We start from the raw sequence: 13437 nt of genomic DNA, 5'->3' as shown, positions 1-13437 counted from the left end.
ATATATATATAAGTAATATGAGTACATAATCATATCATATAAAATTACTTGGTGGGGATTTTGGAAAATTAAGACTTGAATCATTGATCGTGTCAAGGAAAATGCGAGAATCATGAGCCGATCCCTCCCATCCTGTTAAAACGTATGTAAATAGCAAATCATTCCTACGAGGTGGAGAAGGAACATATACTTCTTGTTCATGTGGAGAATTGGGCCACCGGACTAAACTTGTACTTTCCTTGGGCATAAGATCCAAAGATTTGATCCATTCTATTTTCAAGCTCGGGCTCAATCCCTTCATCTCGGAATGAATCAAATTTGGAATTTTCCTATAAAACAAAACACAATTTTTTTAATAGATATATCTAACTATTTAAAACTAAAGTAAGTCAACTTAAAAGATAACTAACCTTAATTTTCATAGCCCACCATTCATCATTAGCACTTATAGTCCCTTTCACATGATCCCATCCTAGCCCCGTCTCTTTTGCTTTCAATTGTTTCCATAAGTTCCATCTATTTCTCATCCAATCCACCTTATTTTTGAGTTTATTTTTATCCCATGCCAACTTACTTTGGTTGTTGAACTCCAATTCAATCTTTTTCCATATCAACCTTTGAGAGGTAACTCCACATTTTTTTCCCTTACTATTTTCAACATATTGAATACATAGGTCACAGAGCATGTAAAGTAATTCTTTCGACCAATTAACTCTACCTCCTTGATTTTCATCTTTGTTGTCATTTCTACTTCCTTGACTTACATCTATATTTCTCTTTTCAGTTGGCGACATCTAAACATGAAAATATAAATGCAAAGTACTGTTTAGATTAGTAGAAATTGCTAATTAACAGAAGTACTAAATAAAAGGTTTCCTAGAAAAAAGTAAATTAATACACATACAATTAAGTAATGCTCTGTATTTTCAAAAAAAAAAAAAGTAATGCTCTGTATTTTTATTTTTTCCTTTTTAACCAATAAATTGGGTGGATATGACACACCAATTGATTGAGAGAATGCAAGCAACACAAACAGAGTAAGATTAGTACATATAATAATATCCTAAGACACTCCCCAGCTAAGAAATTCCAAAAGAATGGGATTTCAAAAGAAACCATTGCATAAATATACAACAAAGCCGCATTCATCATTCAAAGAACTGTAAATATACAACAAAGTCGCAGGATTCAAAACACAACGATTCAAAGCATCGTAAATATACAACAAAGTCACAGGATTGAAAGCACAAAAATATCACATTCATGTAGGAAACAAAAATGATAACACCTGGAAAAAAAAAGAATAAAAATCGCACCTCAAAAAACTAACTCACAGAAACCCTAGGTTGAAGATACGATCCACCAACCTTTGCCGGAAAGCTTGCCGGAGATAGAAGTATGCAGAGTAGCCTGTGAGCAATTTGTGGCCTGGGAGTATGTAAGTGTAAATATATTGCACATTTAACCTCTGTGTTATTGGCTTAGATTAGTTGTCAAAGTAGTCCTGGATTAGTTGCTGGATTAGTCACGTCGTCTGGACTCTGGAGTAGTTGACTGGATCAGCGCAAGGAAGTTATCCAAGAGGTATAAAGCTTGTTCAAAGTATTTATTCAAGACCCTATCAATGGGGAGATCTAGATCTAATGGAGCAGCCGAATTCAAGGAATGGAAGAGTGCATACTTTGAGGATCAAAACATAATTTACAACCTATATATAATGCTACCTTAATTAGCATTCAAATTGCGCACTCTTTCACAAAGTCTTACACTGAAAATCTTGGTGCATCTATACCAAATATATCCTGTACTGTTGTGTGTGAAGAAGATCTTGCAATCAGATCATGAAGCAATGAAGAACGCCTGCACATCGGATCCACTGGAGTAGGTTCTGGAGTAGTTATAGGTTATACTGTAGAGTGTAATTAACTATCATTTTGTACTCCGTTTTTCATCATAGTGGATTTGGGTTGATGTGAGTGGCCCCGCAGACGTAGGAGTGAGGCTCCGAACTGCGTGAACATATCCTGGTGCATGCTTTCTTTTACTGCTATTTATTTCATGTTCTTTATTATATCTGGAATATGTTTTCATCTAGTCCAGCGTTATAATTGAAATAAATTAAATATTCTAAAGGCTTTATCTTGCATTCAAGACTCACGTGCTTTTTCAGAGTAGATCTGAGATGAGTAGCAAATCTGCGATGGAGACCTGGGAGTAGATCTGAGATGTGTAGCAAATCTGAGAGGAGAGAAGCTTGAGACGTGAGAAGTGAGAAGGGATTATTAGAGAAATAAGAAGGGCAATTTCGAAACTTTGAAAACAAAAAAAATGAAACGCTATGTTAAAACGCTCCTCTCAACAGCGTGTTAGTTTTGGCGTTTCGAATGGCGATTCGCTAAGTGAAAAAGCTATTAATCAAACATTTTATTTAGCGGTTTGACTTGGTCAAACCGCTAAAAGTGGTCAAATCCGCTAAAAATTAGCAGATCAGCTGCTAACCAAACAAGGCCAAAGCTTGGATTCAGAATTCTAAAAATTCTTTAAGTCGGAAGAACAAATTCTTTCTTTCACTTTCCCAAAGGCTTCTTCTACTTTGCGGGGACTGTATAAAAGGCGGATTTGGTGTTTTGATATTGTTTGTGTCAATGAGTTGGCCAATTATCAATGATATGATTCATTCTCAAATCTTGAGTGTACTTTTTTACTGAACTAGGAATTGAAGAGATGCAAAAAAGTTGGATTTCTCCATTATATATGAAATGTTGATTCAAAATTGTCCACACAATAATTTGTCACAAGACAAAGATATCAATCCAATAAATTAAATCTCTCAATTCCACAGAAGAATAAGGGATATTTCTTTGATTCTTTCCTTCTATTCTCTATTTACTTACCATGCATGAATGATTATTTTTACCATGTTTATTTTGCATGGGATAATTAACTCCATCAAATATCTTCATCATTTGTATATGCAGTTGCGTGTGTAAGTGCTGACGTTGGCGCAAGGTTTTCATACACTTTGAGTGTATATCTATATATATTGCTCTCACTATTATATTACTACTACTATAATACTATACTACATCATAGTTTGAGTTCCGAAATCAGAGAGAAATGGCGGACGAAGTGAGCAACAAGCAGGTGATATTCAAGAATTACGTAGTGAGCGGATTTCCCAAGGAGTCAGACATGGAAATCCGGACAACCACCGTGAAGCTGGAGCTTCCGCCGGGTTCCACCGCCGTGCTTCTCAAGAATCTCTACCTTTCCTGCGATCCCTACATGCGAACCCGCATGAAGCTCTCCGACGGCGGCTATCTCGGTGTCAATAGCGCCTTCAAACCTGGATCCGTAAGCCACTAGCTTTTATAAATCTCAAAAATTAATTAACCATAATCACAAGGTTATAAGTTCGACTCCTAACAGAGTAACTTATTGATCCAAATATGGACAATCTAAATTGGTTTATCATTTTTTTCTAGACTAGAGTTATAAGGCTGGTCAGAATTTACCCAATGTACATCTTTTGGAAACTGATTGCGAGTTTTTCATGCAAGGAATCCCAAAGATTAAATACTTACCATCATATTATCTTTGATAATGTAGCCTCTTGAGGGAACGGGAGTGGCAAGAATATTAGAATCCGGGCATCCGGACTTCAAGAAGGGAGATTTGGTTTGGGGAATCACTGGATGGGAAGAGTATAGTGTCATAACTACAGAAACTCTTTTTAAAATCGAACATACAGATCTAGATGTGCCTCTTTCATATTACACGGGGATTCTTGGTAAATTCATTTCTCAAAAACTATGTCCTTTTATCTAAAAATTGACATAACAATTTAATCCTAAGATTTGCAAAAACGTGATTAGGTGTGCCTGGTGCCACGGCCTATTTTGGGTTTAATGAATTGGCGGCCCCAAGAAAAGGAGAATCTGTGTTTGTTTCAGCAGCGTCGGGGGCTGTAGGTCAACTTGTCGGACAATTCGCAAAGCTTTTAGGTTGTCGTGTTGTTGGCGCTGCTGGCACCAAAGAAAAGGTATTTTCTTGCTTCTTGTGTAGTTGTGTATCTTTCCTCTTCTAATCTTACCAGATCTCAAAGGTGTCTCTCTGTGTGTACATATATATACAGTTTTCCATTGCTGGGTATTGAAAGAAAAGGGGTTTTGAGTTCTTGTTCCAGTGAGAAGACTGCATCTTTATTGTTGTTTCTTGGTCTCTTTCGATTTTCTGATGCTCTTTCTGGATTTTGCTTTGTAATCTTTGATGCATGCGGTTTTGGAGTGATGGGGATCGGACATGGGGTATTGGGGTTTGTTCACTTGTTGCCTTGTTGGTGATGATTCTGTTGATGGGTAAGAAAAACATTTTTTTTTTAAAAATTCGGTTAGAACCAGCGGTTCAAATTGGAACAGTCGGTTCAAGAACTATAACCTTTTCCGGTTCAGCCATTTTTGGAATCGGAACTGTTGGTACCGAACCGAAATCATGATCTAGCCTATTGCTACCTTAGCTTGTATAGTACTTTGTTTATATATAATTTGTGTCACACCGTGTTCCACGGATCTTTATCCATGAGATAGGGCTGGTTATAGGCAATTGTGTGAGTAAGTATTACAATTTCATTTATAAATATTACAAATTTATCATTAGTAATAACAATTTTGACCTTAAATAGTATCACAATTTCACATATAAGTATTACAATATTTATCACAAATAACAGTTTATTTTTAATTCACATTGACATTAAATTTTCTATAATAAGTATTACAATTTCTTTCCTAAGTAACATTTTACATATAAATATTACAATATTTACATTAGAATTACACTTTGTAAGTATCACAATTTCAGTTATAAATATTACAATATTTATCTTTAGTATCAATTATTTTATCTTAAATAATATCGCAATCTCACATATAAATATTACAATATCTATTCTAAGTAGCAATTTATTTATTTCAAATTGGTACTACGTATTAAATTTTTCTAATAAGTATTATGGTTTCTTGCCTCAAAAGTATTATGATTTTTTTGCTCCAAAAGTATTATGATTTCTATCATAAGTAACAATTAAATATCCTAGATTCGACTTGTCTCATGAATTGAGATTCGTAAGGCAATCCCGTACAAATATGACTCATATGTTTAAACCCTAAATCTGTGGGCCCCTTATTACCTGCCCTGGGGCATTGTTGACTACTGAGCAATGTCCCAATGCAAAAAATTTGAGATGTTAATATGAAGATAAAATTTGCTTATATATATATGCTTTTGTATTATGCACCATACTTCCTATTGTGTGATGCTCTTGCACATTATATTGATATTAACTAATTGCATTATTGTTTTCATTGTTGTATGGTAAGGTTGATTTGTTGAAAAACAAATTTGGGTACGATGATGCTTTTAACTACAAAGAGGAGCACGATTTGAATGCAACTTTAAAAAGGTTAGTTTTTATTTTATATATATACACACACTGATTAGCTGCAACTTTCATTTTTGTGTTGAACATAAATATAGTGCCATTATTCCTCATCATCATCTGCAGGTACTTCCCAGAAGGAATCGATATATACTTTGAGAACGTGGGGGGAAAGATGCTTGACGCAGTGCTTCTGAACATGAATCTCCATGGCCGCATTATGGTAAGCGGAATGATTTCACAGTACAACAAGAGCGAAGGATCCAAGGAGGGCATTCATAATCTCATGAATCTCATCAGCAAACGCATCCGCATGGAAGGGTTTATTGTGTCGGATTACTTTCATCTCTACCCCAAGTTTCTGGAAACTGTGCTTTCTTACGTTAGGGAAGGGAAGATTGTGTATGTGGAAGACATTGCAGAAGGCCTTGAGAGTGCTCCCAATGCTCTGGTCAAGATTTTTACTGGTGAGAATGTTGGGAAGCAGTTGGTGGTTGTTTCCCGTGAATGAATGAATCAATGAATTCAATAAATGCTTCTTAGTTTCAGCTGCTGATCTGAGGATCGGAGATAATAAGAGACAATTAAATTTGTTCTTTCTATTTTGTAGTTTGGTTGTTTGATTGTTCAACTTTTATTTTTAAGTTTAAGGATGATTATTATGATGAAGAGCATTTCTTATATATAATCTTATAATTTTCTGGCTTATTTAACTTGAATGCTAGTGTATATTGTATTTTTTTTGTGTGTAGAAAATGGTGTTTTGACATACTCCACATGTAAATAAAATTAATTTCTCCAACATATTTAGATGTACAAAAAAAATTGAATTTATATACATTCTTAGGTAGTGATTGTGGATTTCTCTCGGTCACTTAAAAATAAATAAAAATAAAAATAAAAATAAAAACATTTTTCAACGTATAGCCGGCATGTGAGAAAAGATTTTTTTTATTGCGGCTAGCTAGAATTTCTCTTCGAGCCTAACAATTAAAAGAATCATAAACTATTAGTCTAAACAGAATTTTACGGGTTTGTGTCCCATTAGAGGATGTTGGTAAATTCTTAAAGTGAGAGGACTTCTTGTGTGCACTAAACAAATATCTAGTTTATGTGTTCAATTGGATTACCGTAATTTACATCCTCTAAATATTCTATCAGGACAGAGTGTAGGAAGTCCTTGGGGTTGCGAATTCAACCTTTTTGGAAGAAAAATGTTGGCAAGTTCTAAGATGAGCACATCTTTTTATATGTTCTTCGATCGGAAAAATGCGAAGATTTTTTATTTTTTTATTTTTTTAATGGAGCAAATGATCTTCTAAACCTGCACTGAAATTAAGTAAAGAAATTTTATTTCGTTAATTCCTCTTCCTATTCTTTTTCTTTCTTTCCTCTCCCACTTCTAGTTTAGTTTTTACATATGAAAAATTGGGCATAAATTGACATATGAGAGGCTATTTTAAGGCATTATTTTGAGTTGAATCTTTTACCAACTTATAGATCAAGTCAAAGTAAATTTATGTTTTTCTATGTGAAGAGATGAATTTCATATTTTATGTACTCAAAATAGATAATAAGTTGTGAACAATCATGTAGTGTGATGTCATTTCGATTATAATAATTTTAGCCTTCAAAGTGGCACATTTATTATAATAATTTTAAATTTAAAAATTATTTATTGATTGTAGCAAAAAATGAGTAATGATGAATGTACGGGTGTGAAATATCGTCCCAGGGGATTGGGGGTTATCAACAAGAAGCTAAGCAAAAAACAAGTTTTAAGGCAACGATAATTAAACGAGATAGCACAAACACATATTAACGAGATAAAAACATGAAATAAAGAAATAAGCCTCAAACTATGGAGCATTATATTCTAGATGCTTCAACAACCTATGTGATTAGGAGGAACAAACAACCAAGGGATCAAGTAGGAATGCACGTAGGTATCATAGTCTACGAACCACTCTCGTGATTAATAAACAAGGATTATAACAATGAATTGCCACACTCTCGTGACGTATCAATTCCAAGTCCATCAAGCAAACAAAGCATCTAAAGCCCCAAATTTTCCCTATTTTCGTAGGAAGAAATCAGGTCTATGGATGCAAGGGGTGGCCGACTCAAATCCATAACCCAACTTTAATTGAGGCAAGGAATTCTCCAAAAACATGTTAATGAATGTGTACACCAAACATTAACGAGATATGAACCATAATTTGGAGATCTACCCATATGCAATAATCACAAACAAAGCATCAATAAATATAATACCATCCTAGCTCGATCAAGTCCAAAAGCTATCTACTCACATATTATAAACATAAATAAAGGAAGAACATAAGTGAAAATCATAAACATTGCATAAGAAGATAAAAGAAGGGAAAGAAATGCCTCTCTATTGAGATGATGGTAGAATCTTGAAATCCATCATTCAATACAAGCTTCAAATATGAATAAGAACCTAAATATACACCTAATCTAACCCTAAAATATGAAATGAAAGAGTAAAAAATAGCTAGGGTTCGAGTATGGGTCGAAACCATGGAGAATTGAGTGAAAACTAAGTTAAATAGGAGCAGGGACGGGCTGAAAATGTGCATATCTGGAGGGCTCGACGCGTTGCGCATTTAAAGAATGCAAAATGAAGGTTTCTGCCAATATAATTCTCGACGCGTCGAGAGCCTCTATGCAACAAAACTCCGATTTCTAGGCTGAGTTTGACCCATTTTTCTTCAGAATTAGGCTCTGCGATCTTCATGAAAGTTGTAGACCTTCCAGTCTTCTTTTCAATTGTGATTTTTAGAAACTATAGCTTAATATTATATTTAAAGGCTTTGTTACACAAAAGGTTTCGTGGTGTAGTTGGTTATCACGTCAGTCTAACACACTGAAGGTCTCCGGTTCGAGCCCGGGCGAAGCCAAATCTGTTTTTCACATGCCTTATTTTTCAAGCATTTGCAGAACAGAAAACGATATTTAGGCAAGGTGAACTCCAGTTCACCGTATAACAACTGTAAAAGGTGTTATTGGGCCGCTCTCTATCTTATTTTGGAGGCCCAACTTTCAACTTGCAGTAGGGTTTTGATATATACACCATCCGCCATGTTCGCCTTTCCTTCAGAGTTCAGACGCAGCTCTGAAAGCTAATATTGTAGCGGTCTCTCTTTCGCAGCTCCAATGGTGAAATGCGCCTTTACATTTAAAAAAAAAAAATTATATGTATACATTTGCATAAATATTTTGAAATGTCTAAGTAAAATTATCGCAGAGTATGATTTACAGGAGTTTTACGTATTATTTTTTTTTTATATAAATTAAATTCTTTGAATTTTCTAGGCCTTTGTCAAGCTTCAGAAGACGAGGGCATACTTCAAGAGGTTTCAGGTTCAGTTCAAGAGAAGAAGAGGCAAGTTTTTTATCGACTGTACTTTTAGAATACTTGAAATTTGGCCTTTCGCAAATTCAGTGGTGTTATCCTTTTGCTCAAGTGTTTTTCTTGCAAAATTTTGCAGATGGGAAGACTGATTACCGTGCCCGTGTTCGACTTATTAACCAAGATAAGAACAAGTACAACACTCCCAAGTATCGTTTTGTTGTGCGATTTGTATCCTTATTTATTATGCATTTCTTTTTATCAAATTAGTTATTGCACACAATTAGCTAGTTTATGTGAATCTCCATATGATGCTAGTCAAATCGTAGTTGTGACTACCTTGGATTGTGTTGTAAGCATATAACCATTAATGTTCAATTCAACTATCAGCTTAGGCTTTGAGTTGAGATGGAGCACATGCTTGGTATCTGAATTAAAAATTTGCTATTGGTTCAGATTCGTGTGTGTGTTTGTTTGAACCTTAATCTGTATCTCAGACCAACAAAGATATTGTTGCACAAATAGTGTCTGCCAGCATTGCTGGTGATATCATCCTTGCTGCAGCATACTCTCATGAATTGCCTCGATATGGGCTTGAAGTAGGTCTGACGAATTATGCAGCAGGTAATAAAAAGGAACCATTTATACAATTTGTTTGTGTTGTCTTGTAATCGAACAGGTGCAGTCCTACAAACTGATTTTGATTGTGGTTTATGTTAATAGCCTACTGCACTGGGCTTCTTTTAGCACGGCGGGTCTTGAAAACGCTTGAGATGGATGATGATTATGAAGGCAATGTGGAGGTACTCTTCAAGCATTGAAGTGTTATTATGATTCTGATGTTCCTTCCCGAGTTTAGTATAAATAACACTGTTAATATTCTTGTGTTTAGGCTACCGGTGAGGACTTTTCTGTTGAGCCAGGTGAGAGCAGAAGACCCTTCCGTGCTCTCCTTGATGTTGGTCTAATCAGAACAACAACTGGAAACCGTGTTTTTGGTGCACTTAAGGTTTGTCTACCTTTAGAACTGTTTGGCATCTAATTGTGAATTGCATAAATGGAAAGCGGCTACATTTAATTGTTTGAGGGGTTTTAAAAAAAAATATTTTTACTATTGTGGGTTGTTTTTTCATCAAATGTGGATAGTCTTAACAACAATAGTCCAGCTCATTGTACTTTAAAATTGAAAACTTCTAAATATTCGTAAGACATTCAAAATCTGCTCTTCAAAAAAGTCCTTTTGCCAGATCTTTCTCCCTCTGTTGACTTCTTCTCTAATCTACTCCCTTCTTATTACAGGGAGCATTGGATGGTGGTCTTGATATTCCTCACAGTGACAAGAGATTTGCTGGATTCTCAAAAGACTCCAAGCAGCTCGATGCTGAGCTTCATCGGAAATACATTTATGGTGGCCATGTTGCTGGATATATGAAGGTCAGTATTAAAGTTTTAAGCTCACAGGCGTGACTTGAACTCATACTGTGATAATGTAAGAGCAAGCTAGCTAGAAAGTATAAAATTTCTTTGTTCTAGACATTGATGGAAGATGAGCCAGAGAAGTATCAGTCACACTTCAGCGAATATGTCAAGAAAGGTATCGAGGCAGATAACATAGAGGAGGTTTATAAGAAAGTCCATGCTGCCATTCGTGCTGATCCAACAGCTAAGAAGTCAGATAAGCCGCAGCCTAAGGAGCACAAGAGGTATAGAAACAATAGTATACATCTTCTATTTACTCATTCTAGAGGAGGAGATCGTGTTTTAAAATGTGTTTTTGGAATACAATGATTTCATATTTTCCTTCTGAAACAATTGGGTGATTACTCTAAGTTTGATTATTCTCGATGTGGATAAACTTTTTTATTTCTGTACCTCAGGTTCAATTTGAAGAAACTCACCTATGACGAGAGGAGGGCTAACCTGATTGAGCGCCTAAATGCTCTTAACGCTGCAGCAGGACAAGACGAAGACGAAGATGAAGACGATGAGTGAAAACACTAGATTGCGCAAGCGATTCTATGCAGTTCTTAGACCTATTAGATCAAAGTTTTGTTACACCCATTCTGGGGAATTTTGGGTTATACTATGTCAGATTTTGAGTTTGGATATTTGTTTTATTCTAAATGCAGATTTTATTTGGCAGTTTCATTTGCTTTCCATTCTCAGGTTTTCTTCCCCAGTGCTTGCTTCTGCACTCATCCTGTGACTGTTGTAAGTCAAGCAGCTTAATTTGTTAACCATAGAGTTCTTTGACATTAATCAAGCAGGGGCACTTATTATTTTGTGTGTTTTTTAGAATGAGAACATTCTGGTGGGTGCGAATCCTTTGAACAGCTATTAGAGGCTGAGCAAAAAAAACATTTTGTTGTGGGGTCCACACAAATGAGACCTTATCCTAAACTAACCAATCAAACTCTATTGCCAATTACATCCTATTCTTCTGCCACAAAAACATGGTCAGAAATATTGGTCTTAAAGTCTGTCAATTCATTTGCAAATGAAGTGCATAGCATCTCACAACACCATGGCACATTCATTAGCCCCAAGATTACCAGCTGCTTCAATCTCAACATCACCAAAGAAGAATGCCCATCTCCCTTCTTGTTTGTATTTCCACAAGGTGTTGTCTTGCCAACAAACCTCTTCTGAAAAAGGTCTAGGGCAAAAGCTCGTCACTCGCAGGTTTGTCGTTAATTAAGGTTGCTTAGTCATATTATTATCGTTATAATGACAGGTTCAATTCGTCGGTAAATTAAGATTACTTAGTTGTGTTATACTGTTATCGTTATCTATAGTTATAAGATTGATGGAACGGGGACTATGGTAACAATGTAGGAGTCTTGCATTGAGCTTGGGAGGCGCGGTGTTGGGATTGAAGGTGGGGGAGAGGGGCGCTAATGCAGCGGCGAGGAGGCCTCCGCCGCCACCAGTAGAGGAGAAGAAGGATCCCAATGTGAGTGGCGTGATGGCGAAAGTGTTGGCTAGCAAGAGAAGGAAAGAGGCCATGAAAGAATCCATGGCAAAGCTAAGAGAGAGAGGGAAGCCTGTTGTTCAGATTCAGGAGCCTTCGTCTGAATAGATGTCTCTGTGCTCAATTCATATATGTTCTCCTAATAACATCTTTAATTCCTCCAAATTCTTGTATCAATTAAAATTCTCTAGAGAAGGGGGATTTAGACCTTGCAAAGAGCCTTAAAGTGTGACAATTACGATTTTATTGCATATGTTTTCTGGAGTCTAGTGTTTTCGTTTCAAATTCCTATTATTATATACAATCTCAAATCAATTTTATTATTATTATCAAGAGAAAAGGGTCAAATAGGTCCTTAAACTTTACCTTAAAAGTCAATTAGACCCCTAAACATTTAAAAAGATCAATTAAACACTCAAACATGTTAAATTGGGTCAATGAAGCCCAAAAATCGGTAAATGACCTGTTATTACAGGTCATTTTAATTCCGACGACGGATTTCGGCTACCGGTGACCAATTCCGGCGACCGACGAGATTTTCCGACCGTCCAGTTGTCTTCCACTGGAGAAGACGACCGGACGGCCGCCTTCTCCATTGGAGAAGGCGGCAGGCGGCCGTCTGCCGCCTTCTCCAGTGTAGAAGACAACCAGATCTGGTCGTCTTCTCCATTGGAGAAGATGACCAGATCTGGTGGTCGTCTTCTCCAATGGAGAAGACGATTGGAGAAGACGACCAGATTTGGTCGTCTTCTCCAATGGAGAAGGCGGCAGACGGCCGCCTGCGCCTTCTCCATTGGAGAAGGCGGCCGTCCGGTCGTCTTCTCCAGTGGAAGACGACCGGACGGCCGAAAAATATCGCCGGAAATTGTCGCCGGTGGCCGGAATTAGTCACCGGTGGTCGGAATCTGACACCGGAATTAAAATGACCTGTAATAACAAGTCATTTACCGATATTAGGGGCCTAATTGACCTTTAAGGTAAAGTTTAGGGGCCTATTTGACCATTTTCTCTATTATCAATGTTGCAGAAGACGCTAGGCGCTAGTCGAGCGTCCGGGGGTGCCTAGGCGCCTCCTAGGCGGTCGAGTAATTCGAAGTCAACTACATATGTTAGATGGTGCTAAAGGCTTTGCGGTCGAGCGACATAACTGTGACCCCTTAAGTGAGAGGTCTCAAGTTCGAACCCTAGTGTGAGGGCATTGACTTTTTGTACTTCAGTAGGAAACATATGTTAGATGGTTAGTATTTACTTTTCGTGCTTTAGTAGGAAACATATGTTAGATAGTTAGTTGAGTACATGGCAAGAGGAGCAACTGAGCAAGCAAAAAATACCACTCGGTTGAGTTGGGCACCAACTAGACGGAGTTAGGTGCCTAGTCGACCGATTAGTTGGCCACCAACTAAAAACCGTCCAGGGCTTAAATTGCCTCGACCTACAGGCGGCCGTGGAGTGAATATTATTTATAAAAAAAAAGCATATGTTAGATGGTTAGTTGAGTACATGGCAAGAGGAGCAACTAAGCAAGCAAAAAATACCACTCGGTTGAGTTGGCCGCCAACTAGACGGAGTTAGGCGCCTAATCGACAACCAACCAAAAATCGTCCAGGGCTGAAATCGCCTCGACCTACGGCCGCCTTGATTGTTTTTTTACCA

At 36.9% G+C, this 13437-nt stretch overlaps 3 protein-coding genes and 1 non-coding gene across 4 annotated transcripts; all 4 read left to right on the top strand.

Annotated features, from left to right (window-relative positions):
• Nucleotides 1-3117: 3117 nt before the first annotated feature.
• LOC109156912 (2-alkenal reductase (NADP(+)-dependent)-like) lies at nt 3118-5995 on the top strand. The gene is made up of 5 exons (XM_019304806.1): nt 3118-3354; nt 3610-3790; nt 3876-4042; nt 5379-5461; nt 5564-5995. Exons 1-5 carry the CDS (start codon nt 3118-3120, stop codon nt 5946-5948), a joined length of 1053 nt encoding a protein of 350 aa, XP_019160351.1. The 3' UTR covers nt 5949-5995.
• Nucleotides 5996-8287: 2292 nt separating this feature from the next.
• On the top strand, nt 8288-8361 carry TRNAV-AAC. Its single transcript has one exon. It is a non-coding gene; the product is annotated as a tRNA-Val (tRNA).
• Nucleotides 8362-8509: 148 nt separating this feature from the next.
• Nucleotides 8510-10961, top strand: LOC109156913 (60S ribosomal protein L5). Its single transcript, XM_019304807.1, has 9 exons — nt 8510-8620; nt 8777-8846; nt 8953-9044; nt 9311-9437; nt 9537-9616; nt 9706-9822; nt 10113-10247; nt 10347-10516; nt 10691-10961. The coding sequence occupies exons 1-9, from the start codon at nt 8618-8620 to the stop codon at nt 10803-10805; spliced, it is 909 nt and encodes a 302-aa protein (XP_019160352.1). The 5' UTR covers nt 8510-8617; the 3' UTR covers nt 10806-10961.
• Nucleotides 10962-11111: 150 nt separating this feature from the next.
• Nucleotides 11112-12083, top strand: LOC109156914. The gene is made up of 2 exons (XM_019304808.1): nt 11112-11495; nt 11649-12083. Exons 1-2 carry the CDS (start codon nt 11311-11313, stop codon nt 11890-11892), a joined length of 429 nt encoding a protein of 142 aa, XP_019160353.1. The 5' UTR covers nt 11112-11310; the 3' UTR covers nt 11893-12083.
• The last annotated feature ends 1354 nt before the right edge of the window (nt 12084-13437 follow it).

The sequence above is a fragment of the Ipomoea nil genome, unplaced genomic scaffold, assembly GCF_001879475.1.
Source record: "Ipomoea nil cultivar Tokyo-kokei standard unplaced genomic scaffold, Asagao_1.1 scaffold2759, whole genome shotgun sequence".
In the NCBI taxonomy this organism is placed as follows: Eukaryota; Viridiplantae; Streptophyta; class Magnoliopsida; order Solanales; family Convolvulaceae; genus Ipomoea; species Ipomoea nil.
Note: the sequence above shows the minus strand (reverse complement) of the source record. Positions and strands in the feature narration are given on the sequence as shown.

Excerpts from the sequence above, each read along its gene's own strand:
- LOC109156913 (XM_019304807.1), top strand. Across the intron at positions 9,823-10,112 it reads GTGTTTTTGGTGCACTTAAG|GGAGCATTGGATGGTGGTCT; the intron begins GTTTGTCTACCT and ends TTCTTATTACAG. Across the intron at positions 10,517-10,690 it reads CAGCCTAAGGAGCACAAGAG|GTTCAATTTGAAGAAACTCA; the intron begins GTATAGAAACAA and ends TCTGTACCTCAG.
- LOC109156914 (XM_019304808.1), top strand. The coding sequence starts at position 11,311 with ATGAAGTGCATAGCATCTCACAACACCATGGCACATTCATTAGCCCCA. Across the intron at positions 11,496-11,648 it reads CAAAAGCTCGTCACTCGCAG|GAGTCTTGCATTGAGCTTGG; the intron begins GTTTGTCGTTAA and ends GTAACAATGTAG.
- LOC109156912 (XM_019304806.1), top strand. The coding sequence starts at position 3,118 with ATGGCGGACGAAGTGAGCAACAAGCAGGTGATATTCAAGAATTACGTA. Across the intron at positions 4,043-5,378 it reads CTGCTGGCACCAAAGAAAAG|GTTGATTTGTTGAAAAACAA; the intron begins GTATTTTCTTGC and ends TTGTATGGTAAG. Across the intron at positions 5,462-5,563 it reads TTGAATGCAACTTTAAAAAG|GTACTTCCCAGAAGGAATCG; the intron begins GTTAGTTTTTAT and ends CATCATCTGCAG.